Raw genomic sequence first — 16,497 nt, 5'->3', positions numbered from 1 at the left:
GGATTAGTACCATAAGATGAGGTGACACAGATCCTCAAGGACATATTGAAGCAGCAGCAGCAGGCAATGACCACATCCCACCCACCCCTACCCACTCCCCACCGTGGTCCTCCCACAGAACGTGACCACCCTGCACATTCAGACCCAAACAGGAGAACACTGCACAAGACACATCGTTTCTCATAGAGCTGTATTGTGGCATATAATAATAGGTACTCTATATAAATTAAATTAAAAATAAAGCTCCAGCAGGTTGCACAGGTTGGCTGTTAATAAATATATCTCTGGGTAATTGTGCCCCAAGACCAGCTCATGACCACTCTCCCTCATCCAGAGAATTATACAAAAATAAATACAGGCTTGGGGGGGCGGGGTGGGAAGGGAGGACATGCCCAGTTCCATTCTGAAAGTTCTCACTCACACCATCCACCCATGCTGTTTCTCTCCACTGGTATCACCGCAGGGAGCCCCATGCTGACTGGAGAGCTAAGGGACAGGAAGGCCTCTCTCCAGTCAAGCATTCTCAGAAGCAAAGGACTCTTCACTGTACAGGCCACACATCCCATCTGAACCCTCTGGGGGGAGGGGCTGCCCCTCCCCAGAGAGGGGGAAGCCTGTTATTGCTGATCTCACAAGCAGCTCCTACGAGAACCAGGCCAGAGAGAGGCACAGCGCAAGCACCAGGAGGGACATACCACTGTTCAGAGCCACAGGGACCACCACCAGCCCAGCCAGGACTCCCAGAGTCTGGGTCAAGGGCCCCCAGAGCTGGGGAGGCAATATACACACACTCTCTGCAGGGGCTGCTAGGGTAGGAGACCTCTTTGGGGGCTCAAGGCTTGGGCCTGAACCCTCTTCATCCTGGGAGCTCACATGGGGCCTAGCCAGGCTGGAAGGACAGACTTCAGCCCCCAAGGAACCAAGGAGGGGGAGATCTTGCCCCTGCAGGACTGGAGCAGCTGGCTCCTTGCCGGATATAGAAACCGATCTGTCTGCCAACTCAGTGGTAAACTCCATCTGGACTTCTGTCCCCCCCGGTGACCCAGTCACCCCAGCTATCACCCTATTCAAATGCAAAGAGTCAGAGTCCTTGCCCATCCCCTTCTCTGGAGCCCCAGTGAACTGACCCTCCATACTCAGAACCACAGGGCTGTTACATCCTGAGCCTTCTGCCCACGGGAGCCACACATCTCCCATAGTGGCTACCACAGGATGGGCCCCAGAGAGGATTTCCGGAGGCGATTCCTTGGGGGTGTCCCCTTCTGGGCTGGAGGGTATGATGGAGAGCCCCTCTTCCCCCTCCCCCTCCTCATCAGGGTCCTCGGTGTCCTTGATGAGCTCCACACCACGCCCCAGCCTGGCATAGTGCAGCGTGATCTCCTCAGCCAGGGCACTGTTCAGGGCCCGCTCGGGGCCAGGCCACTTCAAGATCAGGTCGCGGTCCGTGAGTATGCCCAGGGGATGGCTGGGAGATACCCCCCCATCTGTGGGGCCCTCCCCACCACCTCCTGTCCCACCAGCAGCCACGGCAGCCCGCAGGCGGCTCAGGTGGGACAGGTAGAGCTGCTCCAGCTCCTGGTCAATGGTGTCCTCGCCAAGCAGCTCCTCCAACCCACTCACGACCTCCAGACCCGCGGGGGGCTCATCCATGATAGCTCCCACTATGGGGTCCTTTCGGCCCCTTCCATTCTCTCTGGATACTTCCCACGTGGCCTCCACCTGTCGCTGGCTGGGTTCCAGGAAAGGCCCAGCTGCCCCCTCACTTGCATCGGGCCCTGAGGCCTGGTCCCTGGGAGAGCCACCCAGGCCACAGAGGGAGGAAGAGAGGGGAATCCTGATGGCCGGTGCCTGGGGGACCTCTGTGAAAGCCACAGGTGGACTGCTTCTGGGAACATCACCTTCCTCTGGGGGTTTGCCAGCCACTGTAACTTCAGAAACCTGGAGCCATAGGGGGAGGGGGGAGGGAGGGGAGAGAAAGGGAAGGGAATGAAGAAGAGGAAGGGATGGGACAAGCAGAGACAGTGAAAACTGGTGAAAGCCCACATCCAGCCCCACAGGTGTTTCCAAGTGAAAACTCCGTAAAGAACTATAATTTTCTTAACTCCAAAGACTATGTCTACATTGAAATAACAAAATTAGGTGGAATAAAAGGGGGTTTCCTGTAGATCATAAAGCTGAGGAATTCAGTGGGCACCAATATCTGGTGAATGACTATCAGTAACTACTGTTGGTTGACCTCCAAAACATATCCAGAATATCCATATGAATTCATGTATTTTCTCTTTTAAAAGAAATTTATTTCCTAGCTCTGTCTTTTGACAAGGCCTAGAAACAATGACCAATCTAGTAGCAACAAGCACATCTAGCACCCAGATCTTGGTTCCTAAATACCATTCTCCCCTGAAAGGAATCAGGGCTTCTGAAATAAATGACTATTTCTAGGTTCGGGGCAGCGAAAGTACAAGATGAGGCTGGGACATATTGACATACCAGAATGTGAGAAAGTGCTCGAAGAATGTTGGGGATGTATCAAAAGAACTCTAGAGCCAATGAAAATAAGCTCCCACTGGCCAGAGACAATTCAATTTAAGTGTCAAAATAAATAAATAGGTGCAATGGGTTGAAACTCATCAAATATGTTTAAAATTCATGAGTTATTAATGCCACCTCAAAACTTAAATCCCTTAATTGGTCACCTTTGGAGAAGTTCATTTCTTCTGAAGACTGGTAAATAAAAGGGAAGTTTTTAAGTATTTATCCAGCTTTTTCTATACAAACTATATACCCTCAGGGCTTATATGCTCAAGGTAGCCAAATAGTTGATGTGAGAAAGTTTTTCTTTAGAGAAGAATTCCAGCTAATAAATAAAATGGAAATAGAATTAAGTAGAATCAATTTTATTTAAATTAATTTAATAATAACAGGTTATATTTAATAAAAGTAATAGTTAAATAAATTTAATACTAGATGAAATTAATTAAATAGAATAAATTAATAAAAGTGGAGTAGAAATGTGTTTCCACGTGGATGCAATCAGCCAAATCCAGACTGTGGGAAACTCTATAGGACAAACAAGGCTTCTTCAACAAACAAATTGCAAGAAAAGTGAGATAGATTTAAAAATCTAAAAAGACCCATCAACCAAATACAATGTATTGACCTTGTTTGCACCCTAAAACACTTATGAGACAAGGAAATTTGAACACTGGCCAAATATTTGATGATCCTAAGGAATTATTGTTAATTTTCTGAGGGGTAATGTGGCATTGTGGGTTTTTTTTTAAGAGTGCTTAATTTTCTGAAATACAAACCAAAGTATTCAAGGATGACATAAAGTCTGGATTTTTTCCAAAATAATTCCATAGGGAAGGTGAGAGGAGGGGGTGGGGTATAGAAAAATGTAGGAATGGACGTTTTGAAATTTGTTGAAGCTGGGTGATGAGTATATGTGGGTTCATTATACTAGTTTCTTTACTTTTATTATTTATTTATTTATTTATTTATTTTTTGCCACTCGCATGGCATGTGGGATCTTAGTTCCCCGACCAGGGATCAAACCCATGCCCTGTACAGTGGAAGCGTGGAGTCTTAACCACTGGACTGCCAGGGAATTCCCGGTTTCTTTACTTTTATATGTTTGAAAACCTTTGTAATAAAAAGTTAAAACACACACACACACACACACACACACACACACACACTTACATCTCTAGAATCTCTCTATCTCCCTGCCAGCACCAGCATCGCTCACCTGGACCACTGCAATGGCCTCCTCCTCAGGGTCCCCCAGCTGCCACCCTCAACCCTGCAGTCTATTTTCCTCACAGCAGCCAGAGGAAGCCTGTTAAATCCTAAGTCAGATCATGGCCCTCCTCTGCTCAAGACCCTCCTGCGGCTCCCCTGTCATTCAGAGTAAAAGCCAGAGTTCTCTCCATGGCCCGTGAGGCCCCACGCGATCTGTGCCTCCACCTCTCCCACCTCACCTCCTGCCGCTCCCCCTCACTCCCTCTGCTCTGCTGCACGGCCTCCTCCTCGCTGTTCCTCACACATATTAGCCACGGCCCCGCCTTGGGGACTTTGCACTTGTCTGAGATGTTCTTCCCTTACCTTAGTTATCCACATGCCTCACTATTCCACTTTCTTCAGATCTTCTCTCAAATCTCACTGACCGCCACGGCCTTCCCCGGCCACCCAATCTGAAGTTGCAAACGTCTTCCCTCCCCCAACCTACCACACACACACACACACACACACATACTCTCTCTCTCTCTCCTTATCCCTTTATTTCTTTTTTCCTTAGCACTCATCATCTAAAATACCATATATTTTAACTACTATTTTATTTTATCATGTCTCACTCCACTAAAATGTAAGTGAGCCCCATGAAGAGACAATGTTTGGGTCATTACTGTATTACCAGTGTCCCTAACAGTCCTTGGCACAGAGCAAGCACTCAATAAATATTTGCTAAACTAATAAATGACATTTCTATAAGCCCAGGCGAATAACTGCATTCTACCCTTCTGCCACCAAGTTCTGATTTGGGGGGCCACCCCCCAACCTAGGGGAGACCCAGAGCAAGTCAGCCCTACCACCCAGCCTCCCGTCGGGCTGTCCATCCAGAGGCTTCCAGGCCTGCTTACCTGAAGTGTCATCTGGGGCCACGGACGGAGAGGCGTGGGGGCCACCAAGGGACCCACTGACTCCTGGACATCAGGACGCTCTGCTGGAAAGAAGAGGACAGCGTCGGGGCCAGGCAAGGGTATAGACAAGCCTGGTTTGGTTAAGAATATATACTCTTCTAGCCAACTGGCAGATTTGCCTCTGAAGCTTTCTGTGACAGTCTAAGGCAGAAGGTGCCTCTTCATTTGTGGAGAAAGAAAAGGGGAGGAAGAAAGAAATGGTAAATATAAGCTAAAAGTCCCCAGCCTGCCAATTGCTTACCCACAGCAGGGGTATTATCGTCTGCACTCTTCATCCTCAGCTTCTCCTCGTTAGGCCTGTGGGGCGGAGGAGAGAATGCATGGATCTGATGCCCTGAAAGGCCGGTTCTGCCACCTACCGGCACCTTCTGAGCCTCTCTGCTGGCCCACCCTCACCTGACAGCTGCTGTTTTCTCTTCTGCTGCCTCTTTCTATCCTCTGGTCATAAAGTCCTACACACTCACTGTAGAAAATTGACGAAATACAGGAAAGCGTAAGGAAGCAGGAGAAAAGTCACACATCAGCCAGAGGCAACCACCGTTACCATTTTGGAAAATTTCATTCCACACATTCTGTGAATCGTTTAGATTCTGCGGGCATAATTTTGCAGCTGGCTTTGTCCATTTAACAGTAAGAAGCAGCATTACATACGTTTGTAAACATTTGAAATGGCTGCTTACTACCCCTATCACATGGGCTGACCTTAATGTACATAGCCATTCCCTTCCTACTAGGCAGCTAGGTTGTTTCCTTCATCTTGCTCCCACAAAGCAGACTTTGGCAGACATCATTGGGCATAGCTTAATGAACATTTTGGATCATTTCTTTAGAGTATACTTCTGGCTGTGGAGGAAACCATCTTTTCCAAGAAAGGGCAAGCGAGGACTGTGGGGCACAGGAAACAGCAAAGGGAAGGAAAGAAGCAACTGGAGAACGGGAAGGAGGTGAGCAGAAAAGGCAGTAACCCGAGATCACAGAAGCCTAGGTCCCTCCACCAACCCTCCACCCATCGCCATATCAGCCTGGCAGGGCACTTAAACTCCCTGAACCTCACCCTCCTCACCTTAAAACGGAGCACAGGGGAGCCAGGATGTGTACACCAAGCACAGGGCAGTCGAGGGAAATGAGGACATCAAGCCAGACACCAGGGCCTGGCACAGAGCAGGGGCTGAATCAAGCATAGATATTTGTTGGTCTTTTTCCTCATTTGCCAGGCAAGTCAGACCCCAAGGTCTGAGTGGCGGAAACCAAGGGTATTTCAGCCAGTCCCTGCCAGGGGTGAGGGCATGAGGATCGTGGAGAAATCGCTGTTCTCATTCTCACCAATGAGTATCAACTGCTTACAAATTAAGGCAAATGAGGGAACCATTAACTAAAACACATGCGGAGACCTGAGAAGAGCTGAGGTAATAGCTCAAACCTTTTTTCTTCCTCAGAAGTAACAGGATGATGTTGACATTTCTGGAAGTGGTTGCAACTTTTTTGAAAACACTTAATCAGTTACCTTCACAATTACCTACAAAAACAGAATATCACTAGCTGACCTGAATATAGTGCTTACTATGGTACTTCGTAGCACAGCTTCACATATATTCATTTAATTCTCATGAGAACCCTATGAGATAGGTACTTTTACTCTTTTGAAGTAGGCAGTTTTATTATCCTCATCTTACAGATGGTGAAACAGAAGCCAAGTAAATGGCTCAAGGTCATGCAGCAAAGATGGAAACCCAGGTCATTCAGCTCCTAAGTCTGTGCTCTCAACCAACAAACTGCTGCTTCTTGGATGAGGGAGGCTGGGGTCTTACCACGGCCCCATCTCCAATCCTTTCCAGGGCACATAGAAAGAGGCAGCAATAATGGACAAGATCCCCCCCTCCACCTTCATTCAAGCTTTGCTTTTGATCTGCTTTTTGCCCACACTCTCATTCCCAGTTTCCCTGCCTTCAGGGGACATGTGGCTAGGAGACCACCAGACACAGAAATGGCTGCAAGAACTGGCTTTTATTAACACCCTTGGGGAGGAAGCTTGAACCATGTACATAGATCTAGAGTCTGGAAGATCCGGAAGGGACCATCTGGTTTTCTCCACAGACTAGGGCTCACACATCACACCAGAGGTATTTGAGTCAGAAGACTACAGGGCATGAAGTAAGTGACTGCGTGGGAGCTGTCACCTACTTGGAGCAGGAGCCCAGCCATCAATTCCTGCACGTCATGGATGAGAAAGGGGGATTCGGAGCAAATTGGCTTGGATGGCGCTGCACCACTCCCCTTAGTAGGTCAAAAATCCAGGTCTTTGGATTTGTGGCCCAACACAATTTCTGCTGACTTCTTTTGCTGGTGTAGTCCTTCATTAGAGAAAATGTCATCTTCCTAGGGTCTTCTAAAGCAAGCATCCTCAAGACCAGCAAACAAACAGAGAGGCAGCCCTCCTCCCAGGGCAGGGCTAGGCAAGCCTTCCCCTGCCATCTGGCCCAGTGCAGGTGCATGACAACCAGGCTTCTAAAAGCCACTCCAGAGTCCTAGATGTACATGAGAGAGAAGAGAGGGGAGCTCAGGACGCAGCCAACAAGCAGGAAAAGAACTTCATGGTCCATTTGAAGGAAAAAGAGAGAGAAGAAAAACAAATACAAAACAAATCCTTCAGCCCCCAGAACATCTCTTCCAAAGCCGGGGAGGGTGAGAAGAGGGGGGAACATCCAAAAATCACGTCAAGTAATTCAGCCAATCCCCAAATCCACGAAGTCAGCAGAAGTACACAGGTCACTCTCCCTACTTCCAAAGTCAGAGAGATGAAAGCAGGAGGCACAGCATCTATCGTTCACCTCCTCCACCGTGGGCCCTTTTCATTGATACACCAAGTCATTTGAAAACCCTCACATCTATCCTTCAAAGCAACACCCTTCCCTTTGCAGAAACTGTTCCCAAATGCAGAAACTGAGGCTCAAGGAACAGTACCTACACCCACTGACTACTAACTATACACCACACTGATAACATCCAAAGAGGGTTCCATTTTGAAGACAGTGTGTGAAACTATGGGCTTAAAAAAAAAAAGAACACTAAATATCCTTGAACTGTCTTTCACAGTAAATATTCGAAGGCAGCTATGACTTTAATCAAAAGGAGGATAGTGAAAGAAATGGAGTACAAATGTATACTGACTCACTAATCAGTAACAGAGAAGAGGGGTTCTTAGAAAAATGGGGAGGGAGATTAAGAACAAAACTGTACCTCCCGTATGCTTGCTAATTTTCGAGAAGGAAACTTGCTCTTTTGGCACCAACCCCACACACGCCACGTGGTATTGCCTCAAGGGCAGTGGGCAGTCACGAGCTGGAGCACAGACCGGGGGCATCTTGGGCACTCATCCTCTGGGTGCTCTCGCGAGAACTAGTCAAGACCGTGTAGTCTAGGATGGGCCGTGTCAGGCCTGCGTGCCTGTCTCCTGGGCGTGAAAAGTCTTCCTGCCATCAGGAGACTCAATGGCCTCTGACCTCAGACGGCACCCAGGGAGACCAGGGGGTGAGATTTCAGAAAGAGGTGCTGTGGGCCCCAGCCTAGGCCAGCCAAGACAGAACAAAAAAGTCAATCGCCACAGTCAGAGTGAGTGAGCAAGTGAGGGCTGACAACCTCTGTGGAGAAGAGCAAAGCAGACTTTCAGAGCAGTCACATCACTGCCACCACCACCCAAGTCCTCTGAGAACACCCCCAACACTCGTGTTTTCAAAGAACCTGGCCAGCCCAAAGTGGGTCATGCACTGAAACCCAAAGGGAAACTCAGCAGACCCCAGCTCCCATGCTGTCAGCCTGAAGATAACGCTGACTCTCCGAGGGGACAGGTGGCTTCGGAAATCTGCCCGAGATACTTGGAATCCCAGTTACCCTGAGCCACCTGCTTTCTGAAAACAACAGGGTTTGAAGGAGGCTGTGAAAGCCACCAAGTTATGTGGGGTACTGCTCTGTCTTCCCCAGCTAGTCTGTGTCAGTGTCAGTTCTGGGACTTACGGACAGTCCAGTAGGGCGGAGGGAGGAAGCTGAGCAGTTTGTTGTGCTATGAGCTTCTGCTACAGCAATGACTTCATTCATTTGGCCGTGACCCACGGTAAGAAATACATTTTACATCATAACCCAGCACACACCCATATATACATATCTCTGAAAACCAGTTGTTCTTTGAATGAGACAACACTTACCTTTACTACATGTTGTGATGCACTCATTATTTTCTATGCTATTTTTTTTAATGTTTGTTGGAATCCAGTAAATTTATTTCACATCTTAATAAAGGGTCATGACATGTAGCTTTGAATAACCCCAGCTCTGCCACCTACCAGCTGTGTGACCTGGAGCAAGTTACTTAACCTCTCTGTGCCTCCGTTTCCTCATCTGTGAAGAGGGTATAATAGTAATACTTACCTCAGAGAGCTGTTAGGCAGATTGAGGAAATATTTGAAAGTCGCCTTTAAAGTGCTTAACAAACAGTACTCCACTCCAAATTCCCACTGAGAGAAACTGAGGCTCTGAAGAGGAAAGCAACTTGCCCAGCATTGCCCAGCTGGTAAGACACATCACCCAGCCCAGCACAGCAGTTGAGAAGTGGGGCGCCAGAGCAGGAGCACCCAGCTCAGATTCTGGCTGTGCTGCTTTCATAACACGTGGCCTCAGGCCCACATCCTCGACCATGATGCCCTATCAGCTTTCCGTGGGATAAAAGAGGATCACTTTCACACTAAAATCCTCACTCCAGACAACTAAGATGACCCCTGGCCCATCCTGTTTCGACTTTGATTGTTCTGATTTCCCAACTGCCAACTCAGATAGCAAGTTGGGTCCCCATCCATTCGGCTACAGGTACACCTAAAAATCATTGAGGGCTTACTGTGCATCAGCCCAGGGACAGACTCTGGAGACACAATGGTGAGCAAACCCGACTAGGAAGCTTACAATTTAGCGAGCAGGAAGACATCAAAAAAAGATACTCACACTCATTCTTTCAACAAACATTTATTGAGCACCTGTTAAGTGCCAGGCACCGTGGCAGGCCCTGTGGGAATACAGTGGTGAACAAAAGCAGACCATGTCCCTACCCCTCACGGAGCTTACAGTCTAGCAGGGCAGAGAGGGTCATCCGATAATCCCCTAATGAAGGTCTAACTACAAATTGAGGTCAGGGCCTTCAGAAAAGGAAAGAATGCCCCAGAACAAGGGGCCTTGGCCCAGACTACAGGGTCAGAGAGGGCTTAAGATGCTTAGAAGGAAAATGAGCAATGGAGGGGTCAGGGAGTGAGGGGCTGCTGAGGACTCTATGGAGGAGGTGATGGAGTCAATCTCGAACAAGGGGAGTTTGAGGCATCTTTGGGACATCAGCCAAGTAGAGATACTGAGTTTGTATGTATGAGGTTGAAGGAAAGAGTAGGGAGAAAGAGAAGAACCAGAGAGTTCAGAGGAAAAGCAGCAGAGGGTGGCCCCAAGGCAAGGGAAGAAAGGGTTTTAAATAGGAGTGCCCAACCACTTCAAGAAGAACACCAAAAACCCACCTGTGGAATCTGGCAGATGCGGGGGCAGAAGTGAGTGGAGAAGACAAGTGCAGGCAACTCTTTAGAGGGGGGTCGACAGTGAAGGGGAGAAGGGTGATTGGGTGCTGGCCAGGAGCAGTGGGGACAGAGGTGGGGTCAAAGGACAGATTTCTAAGACAGCAGAGACACTGGCATGTATAAAGGCCAATAGAGAGGCTCAAGCGAGGAGGGCAGTGAAAAGCTGCCAGGAGAGAAAGGGTAACTGATAATGTCAGGTTTGGAGCAAGTGGCAGAAAAATGGAACCCAGAGCACAAATGGGGAGACTGGCCTGAGGGAGGAAAAGGGCCCCCCTCCTCCCCTGTAACACAAAGGAGGGAAATCAGTTTGCAGGCTTGGGGGCTACAAGTTGCGGGGAGTTCCATTCTTATGGTTTCTACTTGTTTTTTTGAAGCAGGAAGTCTGAAGGTAAAGAACATTTGAAAGAGTCACCTCAGGGACGAGACAAGAGTGGATCAGAATAAAACAGTTGGACTGCCAGGCAGGGTGGAAAATGACCCTGGATCTGTGGCAATGCTCATCTCCTCTGCTCTATGACATTCTCTAACAGGGCCTGCCTGCTTGGCTGCTCAGCTGCTATAAAAAGACCCGGGCCTGAGGTGGTTGGGATGGACAGGCTTCCAGGAGGAAGCACTCTTAGAACTGAAGGATCAAAATGAGACTGCCCACTGCAGTGGGCACCGGACCAACATTCCTGATGAGGGAAACAGCATGGACACAGGCCCTGAGGCAGGAAGGGGCAAAGCACCTTGGAAAGACCACAGTGACAGAAGCTCAGAAGGCAGAGGATGGCATGAAGTGAGACTAGCTGCCCTGGAGGCCAGACTGTGGGAGAGGTCATGGGGTGCTCAAAAGCCATGCTGCAGCTTTCTTGGTCTTTATTTTTAAGAGGAAGAGGACACCTCCCAAAGGTGTTAAGCCAAGGCAGACCTGGAGGGCTCTCCTCCCCACACCAGCCCTGGGATTTTGGACTCTGGGAGCCTCAGTTTGCTCATCCAGAAAAGAGGGATCGAAGCCATCTATCTCACAGGGAATGCTGAAAGGATTAGATGAGACTGTACACGCAAATACTCCGCAGGGTCTCTGCCAGGTCTTGTACAACAAACCCTCCTCCATCCCTGCCCCTCCCACCCGGTTCCACCACCGGCCCTTTGACATCTTAGCGCCAGTCTGCACCTTTGGCCCTGTTTGAACCTAGCACTGTGCCCAGCACATGGTAGGCCCTCAATAAATGCTTGTTGACGGATCAGCTCTAAGCCTAAGGGTTATCAAAAGCCTGGGCCAGCAACTCGAGGAATGCAGCCATTTCAGTTTCTGAGCTGTATCCCGAGGGCTAGCACAGACTTCTCCCGTGTCCCCACGTGACGTGGCTGTGCTGGTGCACAGTGGACCTGCAGGCAACACCTCCTGAATGGGAAGCCCTCTACACCAGGGCTCGCGCAGGCTGAGGCTATCCCCTAAGATCCTCTACCACCTCCCAGAAGGGCTGGGTCGCAGGGAGCGGCTGTTCTCCAACAGCACTCCAAGTCACCGGCAGCACGCAGGTTTTAAAACAATAATAAGTTGAAATGTACTCGCCAAGAAAGCCACCGACCTACAAAGAAAATCTTATCGCTGATCTTGCAATGAGCACCGACCTCCCCTTTGCAAGAGCTGAGATCAAGATAAAGAAGCTATCAAAAAGCCATCTGCCCACTTAAAATAATATCACAAGTCATGTTAGGAACCACAGACCTGGGGCCAGATACCAAAACAATTGTCTGAACGGGCTGCTTCAATTTCTCCTTAAAACCACCCATGTATTTTAAAAGAAAAACACCCTCTCCACCCACCTTGGCCCTGCAAGCTTTTGATTTCTCTGTTCCCTTCCTTTCGCACTCTAAAATGACCAAACTCTGTTACCCAAACTGTCACATCTTACAGACAAGGCTCCCACGACAGCCAGCTGGAATGACGACTCGGGGAAAGTGACAGAAATTAAGGCGAGGGGCACTGGAATGGCTGGATATCTTGATCTGGGTGATGGTTTCACAAGGGCATACATATGTAAAAATCTATTGAGCTTCACATTGAAGATCAATAAAGGAAAAAAAAAACTAGAAGGAAAGCAAGACATGCTAGGAACATGGGAACACCTGGAGCGAAATGCAGAATTTGCCCTGAAACCTATCATCAGGCCTTCAAGAGGAACAGTAGTTTTTTAAAAACGTCCCTACCATCTCCTCGCTGGTCCTATCACTCACTAGCTGAGTGTACCTGAACAAGCTGGCTCACTTCTCTGAGCTACCTCAGTTTCCCCCTCTATTAAATGGGCATAACCATAGCACCTACACCACACAGCATGCACAGCGGGACTCAGGAGAGAACAAACTTGAAGCTGTCAACACAGAGATCAGTAAATGTTGGCCACTGTTAATCTTTCAAAGCTACCACCATGCTTCAGTTAACCTTGCCCATGCTTGCTGCATCCAATCCAAGCACACAACTTGACTGTCATTCCCCTTTAGCAGATGAGAAAACGGAGGCTCACAGATGAAGAAACTGAGGCAAGGCTACACAGCTGGTGATGGACAGAGCAGAGTTTGGGAGGGGAATCCAAGGAACTATCTGTGATTCCCTAAGCATTAATACTGACACCTATATGGCACTACTAAGAGCCAGGCTTGGTTCTGAGTGCTCTCAGTCATCTCCTGTGAAGTAGCTGCAATAATTCTCTCTGCTTTACAGATGAGAGTACTGAGGCACAGTGCGGTTAAATGAGTTGGCCAAGATCATAAGGCTAACAGACGACAGGACTGGGATTTGAACCCAGGCACTGATGTCAGAATCCACACTCTTACGCCTGTAAGGAAAGCCATGCTGCCTACCCTGCTCAGATAGTCTCAGGTTACTGTTACCAACACAGGTTGGTAAGTAGGTACTTGTCTGCTTGCTCACTTACCCAGGCACATCTGCCCATCAACCCCAAGCTAGACCTTTCTGAACCACTCACAGCCTAAGGCCCTTCAAGGATCACAAACATCTTGCTGCAGCCAGAGGCTTCTGATCAAGCATATACAAGGTCCAAACAGCATTTTCCCATTCCCATTTCCAGTCCTCCCAAGAACAGGGAAATGTATGCATTTCCCACATGTGCTTGGAGAATCTACTTATCCCAGGTTAGACTTAGGTGATTCCCTCCAAAATCAGGCCTAGCTGCTACTCTTGAAGAACTCATGGCTTGATAGGGAAAACCTAGGAGGATCTTGTATCAGGGGCTTCTGGGGTTAAGTGGTTCCTTCTCCCAAGCCCTGAATGGTCACAGGTGGTACAGCAAAAACAAAGGTAAAGAACTTCCAGTCCAGGTCCATCTGGTTCTGCCTCTGCCAGAGCCACTGCTTCCTGTGACAGCAGGGGCTCAGCCCCTCAACTCCACAGGAGATATCAGACTAAATTAGAGCAAAACAGTAAAGAGAGTGCACAGGCTTCAAGGTCAGACATGGCCAAACTGGAAAAGCCAAGAGCCATCACTTCCTCAACCAGTTTCTCCCTCTAGAACCCTGGCTTCCTGCTCTGTCAAATGGGGATCAGATTCCCTGCCTCCCACTGGTAAGGACCTTGGTCCACACTACCACATCACTGCAGTTCTCTCCGCTCCAGCACACTACCCTTCGTTCACACCAGACTCAGTCCCACCTCAGGACCTTTGCACTTGCTGTTCTCTCTCCCTAGAACACCTCTGCTCCCATTATGTGTGCAAAACTATTCCTCTTTATCATTCAAGGCTCAGTTTACACAGTACCTCCTCAGAAAGTCCTCCTTGTTCCCTTTTCTACAAACTCTCTCCCTCCCCATATCTGTGCATAACTCTTCTTATCAGCATCCAGGATTCACTTTCTCAAAGGCCTTCCCCTAACACCCCACCTAAAGCAGCTATTCCCTCCCAAACTGTCCCCTTACTCTATTTTACTTTCCTCTCAGCAGCTAAACTTATTCGTCTGTATCTTATCCACCTGCTGGTTTTTTCAAACTGTCTCTCATAAAAGCCTGTATGCTCCTTGAGGGCAGGTAAGATGTCTGTCTTGTTCAGGGCTTTACAGTGCAATTCAATAAATGAATGAAACCCCAGTAATTAAAACACAGCCTAGCACATGTTTGGTCTCCATTACTCTTTGACCGACTGACTGAATGCGCCCTCCTCCCTGTGCTGGAGGGCAGGCCTCACGGGCTCCGGGGTCGGAATGCTTGTCCTCCATCCTAAACACAGCCCTGCGTTGGCGGAGGTGGCGCTGGCAGACATTACCTGCGCCTCACCGGCTTCATGCAGCTCTTCAGCTGCCTGGCCTCAGCCTCCACGGGACCCTGGCACTCGGGCTGTGGCTCCAGCTGCTGCAGCTGCTGCTGCTGGGGCAGCCCTTCGGCATCACTGGGTGTGGGAGCGGGTGCAATCCGGAGCAGGACTGTGTAGTTGCGGCCGTGGTTGTTGGCCCAGAAAGTGCCCTCGGGGGTCTCATAGCGCACCACGAAGTCCAGGCGCGCCCCATCGCCCGCACCCTCAGCAAAGGGCAGCTGGAAGGCAAAGCGGTCGGTGCGGCCGCCGTCGTCGGGCGAGGAGGTGGGCGCCTGGCCAGGGCCCAAGCCAAGGCCCAGATCCAGGATGGGATCTCCTGCTCCTGGTCCTCCCGCTCCTGCCCCCGGCGGGCTGCGCGGGACGTAGCGCGCTGGGTGGTCGCAGAAGGAAGCCCAGCCGTCGTGTGAGGCCCGCACGTGCACCGCCTTCTCAAAGGAGCGGTTCAGCACGCGGACCAACCCGCGCAGCACCGGCGGGCGCCCCCCAGGCACCCACACCCCGGCACCCCCGGGGACCGCTCCGGGAGGCGGCAGCAGTGCCTCCAGCTCCACCATGACGCGCCCCAAGCGCTCCAGACGGCCCGGCGCGGGCGGCAGCGAAAATGTGGGCACCAGGTAAAACCCCCCGCCAGCGGGAACGGGGCACAGCGGCGAGGGCTCGGGGCAAGCCTCCTCTTCCTCCTCCCCTTCATCCCCATCCTCGCCATCGTCGTCCTCGTCAGCCCCGCCGCTGACGCCATCTTGCCCGGCCGCCACCGCCATCTTGCCCGCCCCGGGCCCGCCCCACGGCCGGTAGCGGCGCAGCTGCGCCAGCGGCAGCCCCAGGGCCTCGTCGGCGAAGAGCACCCTCCGCGGGGCCACCGCTGCCTCGACTGAGGTGCGGGGCTCGCCCGCGGCCGGCGAGGGGGGCGCGGGATGCCGCAGCGGGGGCTCCACAGGGGCCGTGCGCGCCATATCGGCGGCGGCACCGGCGGCGGCGGCACCGACGGCACCGGCAGCGGGACCGGCGGGGGCAGGGCCTGAAGGGGCGGGCAGCCAATGGGAAGGCCAGCGCCGGAGGGAGGGGGATACGACTCACGGTGGGGGGGCGTAGGCGGCGAGACGACAGGTATAGCGGAGAGCCAATGGGGAGCCACGCACGCGTGACGTAGACGGTGACGCTAGTGCAGGGGGAGCACGCAGCCAATGGGGATACCCGAGAGTGGGCGGTGTAGGAGGCGGGATGATCGGGGATCAATGGGGATGCGTGAATGGGGGGGTGCGGGGTCCGGGATGAAGAGAGCAGAAGTAGAACAGCTAATGGGGAAGTGTGAGCGGGAGCGGCGTGGGAGCGGCGGGGAAAACGGAATGGCTACAGGCGATGGGGGCAGCAGGGAGCGAACGGAGAAGCCGGAACACTAGGAGATCCGTGGGTTGCGTAGGTAGTGGGACGGAAGGTAGAGACAGCGAACAGCCAATGGGGAGCCGCGCACCAGTGACGTAGAGAGGAGGGATGACGATAATGGCTGCAGCGAGCCAATGGAGAGTCTTGTGAGTGTGCACGACGCCTTCAAGGGGCGGTGCCAGGGCGGAACTAGCCAATACAGAGACCAAAAGGTGACCAAGAGGCGGTATGTGAGCGGCCTCGGAGGCGGGACTGGAGGGGAAGAGTCAATGGAGTGGGTGATGAAGGCGAGAGCGAGGAAGAGAGGTAGCAGATAGCCAATGGGGGAGTCAGAGTGAAGGCAGTTGCGACCTCAAGGGGCAGTGCAAGAACGGGATGAACCAATGCTGAAGCTAGAAAGTGTATCGGGACAGAAAGACCCGGAGGTGGGACGGGAAAGAGCAGAGCCAACGGGGATGTTGTAGCTGGTGTGAAGGAGGGGATGAACAGCCAATAAGGAGG

At 51.0% G+C, this 16,497-nt stretch overlaps 1 protein-coding gene across 3 annotated transcripts; it reads right to left on the bottom strand.

The window, feature by feature from the left end:
• Nucleotides 1-203: 203 nt before the first annotated feature.
• On the bottom strand, nt 204-15,578 carry PPP1R3F (protein phosphatase 1 regulatory subunit 3F). Of its 3 annotated transcripts, none has more exons than XM_082609859.1 (4): nt 14,566-15,578; nt 4,945-5,000; nt 4,644-4,726; nt 204-1,938 (listed from the first exon to the last, which is right to left on the bottom strand). In XM_082609859.1, the coding sequence occupies exons 1-4, from the start codon at nt 15,564-15,566 to the stop codon at nt 643-645; spliced, it is 2,436 nt and encodes an 811-aa protein (XP_082465985.1). In that variant the 5' UTR covers nt 15,567-15,578; the 3' UTR covers nt 204-642. The 3 variants fall into 3 exon arrangements, with proteins under 3 accessions (XP_082465985.1, XP_082465986.1, XP_082465987.1); XM_082609860.1 differs by having other exon boundaries at nt 4,644-4,723; XM_082609861.1 differs by lacking the exon at nt 14,566-15,578 and adding an exon at nt 5,100-5,711.
• Nucleotides 15,579-16,497: the final 919 nt, after the last annotated feature.

Source organism: Mesoplodon mirus, assembly GCF_964341445.2.
Source record: "Mesoplodon mirus genome assembly, chromosome: X".
Classification (NCBI taxonomy): Eukaryota; Metazoa; Chordata; class Mammalia; order Artiodactyla; family Ziphiidae; genus Mesoplodon; species Mesoplodon mirus.
The sequence above is the reverse complement of the archived record's forward strand: the minus strand, read 5'-3'. Positions and strand labels throughout refer to the sequence as shown.

What these genes read in the sequence shown, in the direction of transcription:
- PPP1R3F (XM_082609859.1), bottom strand. Translation starts at nt 15,566, where the DNA reads ATGGCGCGCACGGCCCCTGTGGAGCCCCCGCTGCGGCATCCCGCGCCC. An exon ending in CGATAATACCCCTGCTGTGG is followed by an intron (nt 4,727 to 4,944) that starts GTAAGCAATTGG and finishes TCTTCTTTCCAG; the next exon opens with CAGAGCGTCCTGATGTCCAG. An exon ending in GGCCCCAGATGACACTTCAG is followed by an intron (nt 1,939 to 4,643) that starts GTAAGCAGGCCT and finishes CTATGGCTCCAG; the next exon opens with GTTTCTGAAGTTACAGTGGC.